Raw genomic sequence first — 7,731 nt, 5'->3', positions numbered from 1 at the left:
TTGGCCGGCTACTTTATACATCAATTAATTGCTACTGGATATGTCTTATGCAATAGAAGTTAATATTAAGACGTTTCTTCGTTTCAGGGTAATTTATTTATATTTATATATAATTTGAAATACGTATTTTATATTGAAGAATTATGATATCATTTTAGAATATGACAGAGCATACGTATCGTTGTACAAAGCGGTTTCTTTATGAAATTAGTTGTGTGATAATTTACATATTATTTTAAAAAATCATACGCCATTGATATTACGTTTGTAATGTAAAAGACTCTTTAAATTTCTAATAATAATTTAAACAACTCTAATTTTTCGCCTGTACTAAATAACGTAGAAACAAGATTAGATGAATTAATAGATTATTGGCTAATGATATGTTAAAAAAAAATGTGATACTTGTAATGATAATTTAGAATATATGGAGTTCATTTTCAACTAAAGTCAATTGTTCGACTATTGTCGCGTAGACGAAGGAAAGAAAGATGTTATTGATAAACACCGATAAGATAGTCTCTCTACATCACAGCACATAGACATTAATTAATGTACTCGACAGTATTACTGCGAAACAAAACAGTATTACGCACGGATTATACATACACTTATAGGAATTGATCTCTGCGTAATAACAAACATTCTTACGCTTCTGTATAACGTTTCTGATGATCGGTATGATCCATTGACTACGAACGCGAATTGTTATTATTACACTAATAATAAGAACGGCAGAATATAAATATACTACTTGAAGAGCGCCAATAATATTTAGAAGAGCTACACTATCGGGGTCACGGACTGTAGAATATAATTGTATTTATGTTGCATAGACAAATGTATGTATCTGTACATAGATAAATAAATATTAGAAATAAATGTTATAAAGAAAAATTGTCATTTTCTTTTATTATCACAATGTCGTAGACATATATTTATCCACAAAATTTTATACTTCTTACCATTTTCTACGGTAACTGTTCAAATATTTTCATGAATCATGTTATAGTGCCAGTTATATACACACTTTTTTCACATTTTCAATATCTCAATATCGACGTACAGTAGCTACAGAAACTAGAAGCATATATCCTTATTTTTCAATGAAGAGCTTTTTTTATCAGTTTCTGCATTTTATTTTCATAGAACGATGAAATTTATGTAATCATACGAAAGTATTACTAAATGGTACAAAATTTAATCTGCTCGAACCTAATTGATTAATACGTAAATAACTTAATAGATACAATGATGTGCTAATAATTTTTGCAGCTACTGTACAGAGCACGTAGGCAATTTGATATCGCAGAAATCATGAAATGCCGCCACAAATTCAAACGCGGTTTTGCGCGCATGTTAGTTCCTGCTTGGTCGCTTGGCGCCGCCACTCGTCGACTGTTTTCAATATGGCCGCGGTGCCGTTCCTCAGAAGCGATTCGGAAAGAATCGATCTCGGTTCGGTAGCAGTGAACACGTCACAGTATCCACATTTCGAAAGTTCTCGCGGAAAAACGTGTCCGTATTATTGTTTCGTTGATTAACCGCGAGTGGTGGATCCGTGTGCGAGCGAGAGGGAACATCCACGTAAGCGCATCGATTCGACAAAATGAGCAACGTACCAACAGGTGAGATCACTGACGCCACTTTTTCCCGACTTACGTTTCTTATTTTCCTCTGCAAGAACGCATTCCATATTTTCGGCGTGACACGCCGCCCACTTCAAACATTCTTCTCTTTCAAAGAGCAGTTTTACAAGAAATATAATTTTATGTATGTAGAATATAAATTGCACGATATTTCTGGCTAACGCGTTCTAACCTATGCTGACTTTTTTTTCGAATCGCTCACATTTCGCGTAGCCTTTAAAATCTTGTCTCACTCACTTGTCTCACTGAATGACGCACGATCGATCTAACGCGATAATCGTCCGATATCGAGAAAAATATCACTCGCCATTCTGCATCACGTAATTGTCGAAAGTACTTCGAGATTTTTACAGTGAATATTATATTTTATGCAACACCGTGAATGTTATGTTCAACATATTGAATATTATATTTCGTGTAACATTATTTTTAGTTATACGACATTTACGATTTTATCGTTGAAAGTTAATGATGTGTTTGAGGAAGTCGGAACGTACACCGTTCGAACAATTGTTGCCCTAACCTCTCCAATAACGCGGACAAATACATGACACGTTATATATATATATATATATATATATATATATATATATATATATATATATATATATATATATATACCGGTTTGTGTTACTCTTGTCTCGCGGCGCTCGTTAATTACGCTAACGTGATTAGAATTTGTCCAGCCTTTGTTTAAGGTGGTCTTTAACGAGATGAGAGGGCAGCATTTACTTGTACGTACACTATTCGTCATTTTTCCGTTTTTTTATGTAAATACGTTGTTACTTAATACGCGTTGAAAGCAATGAAAGATTGAAATACATTAAATGCTTTATTGTTCTTGGAATATCGAACATTTTTATCTTTTTGCTTATTTAGTTTTGTTATCAACATTGTGAACAGATGGTGCACGTTTTGGTTCGTGAATGAAACATGAGTATGCGGTTAGGATGTTGTATTTTGTTCGTAATAATTACGTAGCCGTAAGTGGCTAGAAAGATAATGATATTTTAGCGATGATAGGTAAATGTCGCTAACTATATCGTGTGGCACTCGTGTAGTAATATCGTCGTCGCTGTTAACTTCTTATCGCGAAAATTATTATCGCCCTGACGTGCTACACACATACACTGTTTTTAATGGTTACACGTATCATTACTGCTCGTATTTAATCAATCTTTGTTGGAAAAATATGAAAATTACACGTCTTATACGACTCTTATTTCTTTATTATTCTAGCGATTATGGAATTGGTTAAGGTTGATTCAATTAATTAGATCGAGTTAAAAATCATTTTCTTTTTTTTGTAACTTTGAAAATAGTAACTAGGTTTCAGTATAAATAGATAGGTTTCTTTTCTTACTTTACTTAATTTAAAGGGTATTTTAAGTTATTTGAACGAATTTGAAAAATTGGAGTATATGTTTTGTAGTTTAGGCTTAGGTTAGATTTCCACGTAAAATTGGAGTACCTGTTTTCTTGTGAAATATTTTGATAAAATGCAAAGTACATCATACACGTTATCTTTGTCCTATCGTATCTCATATTTTTAGGATACTTGGTACCAAAAATCTCTTCAATTATAGTATTGATGGTATAAAAGTTGCAAAATTTTTCAAATTACCGGAACAATATTTTTGCGATTCATAAAATAAAAATAGATGTGCTATTTTAGTCAACCCTATTAATAGAAACATTACGTAATATCAGCGAATTGTGTTAGGGACGCCAAAGACCATAAAATACTAAACGCAGTAGAATTATATGCGTAGAGGTTATAAAAAATGCTGAAAAGACTAGGAATGTCATAAATATTGCAAAAATATTAAAAGTATATTACCTGATAAGAAGAAACACTTCATTGTAAAACATATCCAATGACTTTTTTTTCTATAACCACTATACCCACAATAGAAGTTTTATTCTTTTGAACAATTAATTCGGATATTATATATTTCACGAATATTACCAATTTAATCTTTCGCAAAAATAACACTACATCAAAAAATATATTATTAATTGAAACACCGAACATATCAAGAATACCAGAAACTACTTGCAATACGAGGAACTCATTTCGTACCTACCGCGAATCCATTTCGTTCCACGTTCTCGACCATTCATTCTTAATCCCATCAAAGATCTATGAGCTGTGCAATGCACGATCCAAAAGACGAAGAACCCATCGAGCAGAATTATTCCTCGCTGCTTTCGAGATTCTAGATTCCGACCGAGCTTATTTTCTCGGCCTACGCCAAACATTAAAAAGGCCCACACGTAGTGTTTTATCTTTCATGGTTTAACGGCCAAGTTTCGTGCATACTTTCCCTTACTCTGTTTGTCATAAACGGCACCGTTATTTTCAGTGCAAATATTTCCCGTTTACCGCGTGTAAACCGACTACGAGCGGAAGTATCGCGACGACTGATTTACGCGAAACGCTCGCCTTTTTTTCCGCGAACCAATCGGAAGAGTAACGGTGAACCTTTCCGCTGGTTACTTACGAACTTCTTATTGTCAATATTGTCAGTTGGCTCGTAGTGATCCAAAGGATAAAGGATATAAAGGATAAAGGATGGTTCTATTCACATGAATATTCGTCGTAGTTAACAATTTTTTTTTTAATTTAAACATTATTTTGGTACTTAGGATCGATTAGTTTTCACGTCAAGAATTAGCGAAATATTTATTTTATTTATATAAATTAGCGAGGTTTTGCATCTCGGTAATGAGATTGAAACTTTGCTGATAATATTAATTCATATTATTAGGAATGTGATAATTGGTATTAAAACGAGAGGAAGTTGTATCGAAAATTTCGTAGAAACGTGGAAACGAATTTTTGTATTTTTCCCAAAAAGAATTAATCTTCGGATTAAGATATTAAGGGCTTTGTATTTTTTTTACAAAAAGAATTAATGTTTTGCGTATGTTAATTCGAGAGAGAAACGTACATTTTTTACGGTTTTCCGCGAATACTATAAACTTAGTCCTAGATCCTTTTTTTTTTTTTCTGTATAAACCAGTGCCCTTATTCGTTGATTCTCCAGCGAACAGAATTGCAAGGAGAAAGTTGCAAAAGCTGAGGCCGCCGTAGTGTCGTGTTCGCGGAAATCGCGTCGCGCGGTCGTTCTGGTTGCAATGTAATACCGCCACGCAAAAAAATGCTTTGTACAGTTATTCCTGTTTCACCCTTCTGTCGAGAAGGTCAGATCGATTTTGTTTCTCGCTGAAATTCCATTTGAACGCGATTCTTGCCGAACAATACAGGATTTTTGGTGTATCGACGTTTCGACGACGGCTCCTCTTCCGCCATATTATTGCTTTCACTGTTTCACACAATGCGCGAAAGCAAATTCTGTGTGGTTATTTTCATGCGGCAGTTGTACTAGTAACTTCGTATTTTCGTAGGCTTGATGTTCCTTCTATTGTTAGAAATTTCAAAATACACACGATCGATTTTCTATGTACGTCAACCTCACAATTCTTTCTGCAAAATAAACAAATTGTTGATTATTTTACATCGAACCAAGTCTCCGATACGTCATTGTATACTTTGGCCCGAAAAATATACGACATGTCAGAAGCAATAGAACAGTTCTAAAAGACGAACTTGTGAAAATATATTGACTTGGTAGCATATTTTATTAACACAGTCTAATTTTGTTTTTCTTTTTTTTTTTTTTCTAATTCTGTTACTAAAGCGAAACGATGTAGGAGAAAGAAGAGAATATTTCATTGTTTCGTTGTTTTTAAAAATACAGACAGATATTTGACAAGAAGTCTAAGAAATTATTTCATTATCCTTCTCGCTGTATAAACGCTTGTTTAACTCTGAAAATTACAACTATCTCAAATAGAAATTCAATATCTGTACTTACATGTTTTATTACTTTATTGTATTAGCTTCGTAATTAATTAGTTAACGTAAAGTAAACGATTCAATTAAAAAGTTTGAAATATATCTGAATTATTATTATATTTCAATTTTTATCTTTAAATTCATAAAGAAACGAGATTGTATTCCTGCATCCTATTTAAGACTCCTTTTTTTATACAAATAACTTTTATTTCTCTTCTATCGCTTCTCATATACGCTTCGTGAAACAACATAAATTTTCTACTGTATGCGTACTTGTTCTTGAAATCGCAAGGAAGATAATTGGTTATGTACAAACATTGATCTATTGCATAATCTGATTAGTCGTAAGTGAACTTGTTATGCTCAGTGCTTTTATCAACCATTACTCTTTCACCTCATAGAACACTACGAAACATTATCTACACTGTTAGATTATTTTTTGTTTATTCCGATGTAGTTATTTTTTGCCACAATTGGCATTTAATAATTTGGTAAAATTGCATCGTACTTGTACTTTTACAATGTTACATCTTTGCTAAATCAAAACATGTTACTTAAGATATATATAGAGAAATATATGTATCTTTATTCTTACACATATAGAAAGGAAAACTCACTGGAAAATATCGGAGACTCTCTTGCATTTGATTTTACAATACGTAAAATAATAATTATTATTTTAATAACAAGATTTAAGATTTTCATACTTCGTCTTTGTTATTAATTTTTCTACGGTTCTACGATTTCTCGTATCTCGATCTCATCGTTTTAGTTTGAATCTAAAAGAAATTTTTAGTGGGATAAAAGACTCTTAACGTGTTAATACAAATAAGAGAAGTTAACATAGAGTTTCTCTAACATAACAGAGAAATAAGAATTTGATTTTAGCCGAATCTAACGTTTTGTTTTATAAAGAAAATATTGTCTTTTTTCCCATTTTTCGTTCCTGTGCAGCTGCATAAAAAGTAGAAGTGAAAGTCAACATTCACAGATTCGTAATCTACATTCCAGTGTAATTGTTTTAGTCATGGACGTTACAGAAACCTTTGTTAGAAATAATTGCCGGTTAGAATTTCAGTGGCAAATTTAGAAGGTAACTATAGTTTGAAGGTTTCTCAATTACGTGCTCCATTGTAACGTGTACTTTAAACGATTTCATCTTTATGCTTGCATACGCTTGTTTAGCAGTTGATTATCGGTTTTTGTATTCTCCACCATGAATTCATTGCGTGAAAAATGGCAGAAAAAGATCGATTAAATGTTGTTATCGCAAGATTAAAATTAATTTAATTTTGCCTATTAAAATTCACGCGAATATCTAATTTTTTTAATTAACAACATTTACTTTGACGTCAATTCGATATGCAATGGTAGCAAATAGAAATATTGTCGTCGATTTTCAGTTCCCATACGAAGTGAACTCGTGATATTCTCTCGACTTCGCGTTTCTAAGTCAAAGAGTAGAATTCAGATTCGGTTTCACGTGGATGCGCAAATATGTCTGTGATCCGTAGACCGTAAAACAAAAATTCCAAATAGCTGAAGTAGCAACGCGGTTTTCGAGAATATATAAAATATATCTTTTTATATTTCTTAGTTAGAGACAGCCACTCGATTAACTGCTTCTATATATAGTACAACATAGTGTTAAACAAAATATTTTCGTTTATCAAACTTATCAAGGACTTTCAATGGTAATAACCAAACATTGAAAGTATTCTCATTCTTGAGAGATTCAATGTTCTAGAATAAAATCTGATCCAGCATAGAATACATACTTACGCGATATACATACTTCACTCATATTATGATCATCGATAAGGTCTTAAGTTTATTTCCTGTATTTAACGCGATATTAAACGCTTATCGAAAAAAATTCGTCAACATACTTTACTTTATTTTCTCTCAAAATATTAATGATTTATGAATAGCGTAGAAAAATTTGCCCTTCGAATATGAAAACGAGAGAAAATCAAAGCCACGATACCGTCTTCAATCACACTGCAAATTAATTAAAGGCAAAACGTTCTGCCGACAACGAGTTTAAGTGTATAGCACTCGTCCCATTTAATATCTCACTTTTTGTCCGCTTTTCCCTTGCACATTCAATAGCCGTTCCTCTGTCGTGCTAATATAATATTGCTGTTATTGCTTGCCCATGCAACGTGCCATCTGGCGCGTATAATGCATAAATTACTGCATATTATTCATCTAAAAAAC

At 32.6% G+C, this 7,731-nt stretch overlaps 1 protein-coding gene and 1 long non-coding RNA gene across 2 annotated transcripts in view; one reads left to right on the top strand and one right to left on the bottom strand.

Moving 5' to 3' along the window:
• The first annotated feature begins 1,395 nt into the window (after nucleotides 1-1,395).
• LOC126867152 (tumor protein D54) overlaps nucleotides 1,396-7,731 on the top strand; it is a 22,808-nt gene continuing 16,472 nt past the window's right edge. The window contains exon 1 of the mRNA XM_050621378.1: nucleotides 1,396-1,628. Within this exon, the coding sequence (XP_050477335.1) occupies nucleotides 1,610-1,628 (19 nt within the window). The 5' untranslated portion in view covers nucleotides 1,396-1,609. The remainder of the gene's footprint in view (nucleotides 1,629-7,731) is intronic.
• The window catches only part of LOC126867176 (uncharacterized), a 5,457-nt gene continuing 3,036 nt past the window's right edge, over nucleotides 5,311-7,731 (bottom strand). The window contains exon 2 of the long non-coding RNA XR_007690165.1: nucleotides 5,311-7,731. This exon is cut by the window's right edge and continues 2,579 nt beyond it. This is a non-coding gene — a long non-coding RNA (uncharacterized LOC126867176).

This window comes from Bombus huntii, chromosome 6 (assembly GCF_024542735.1).
Source record: "Bombus huntii isolate Logan2020A chromosome 6, iyBomHunt1.1, whole genome shotgun sequence".
In the NCBI taxonomy this organism is placed as follows: domain Eukaryota; kingdom Metazoa; phylum Arthropoda; class Insecta; order Hymenoptera; family Apidae; genus Bombus; species Bombus huntii.
Note: the sequence above shows the minus strand (reverse complement) of the source record. Positions and strands in the feature narration are given on the sequence as shown.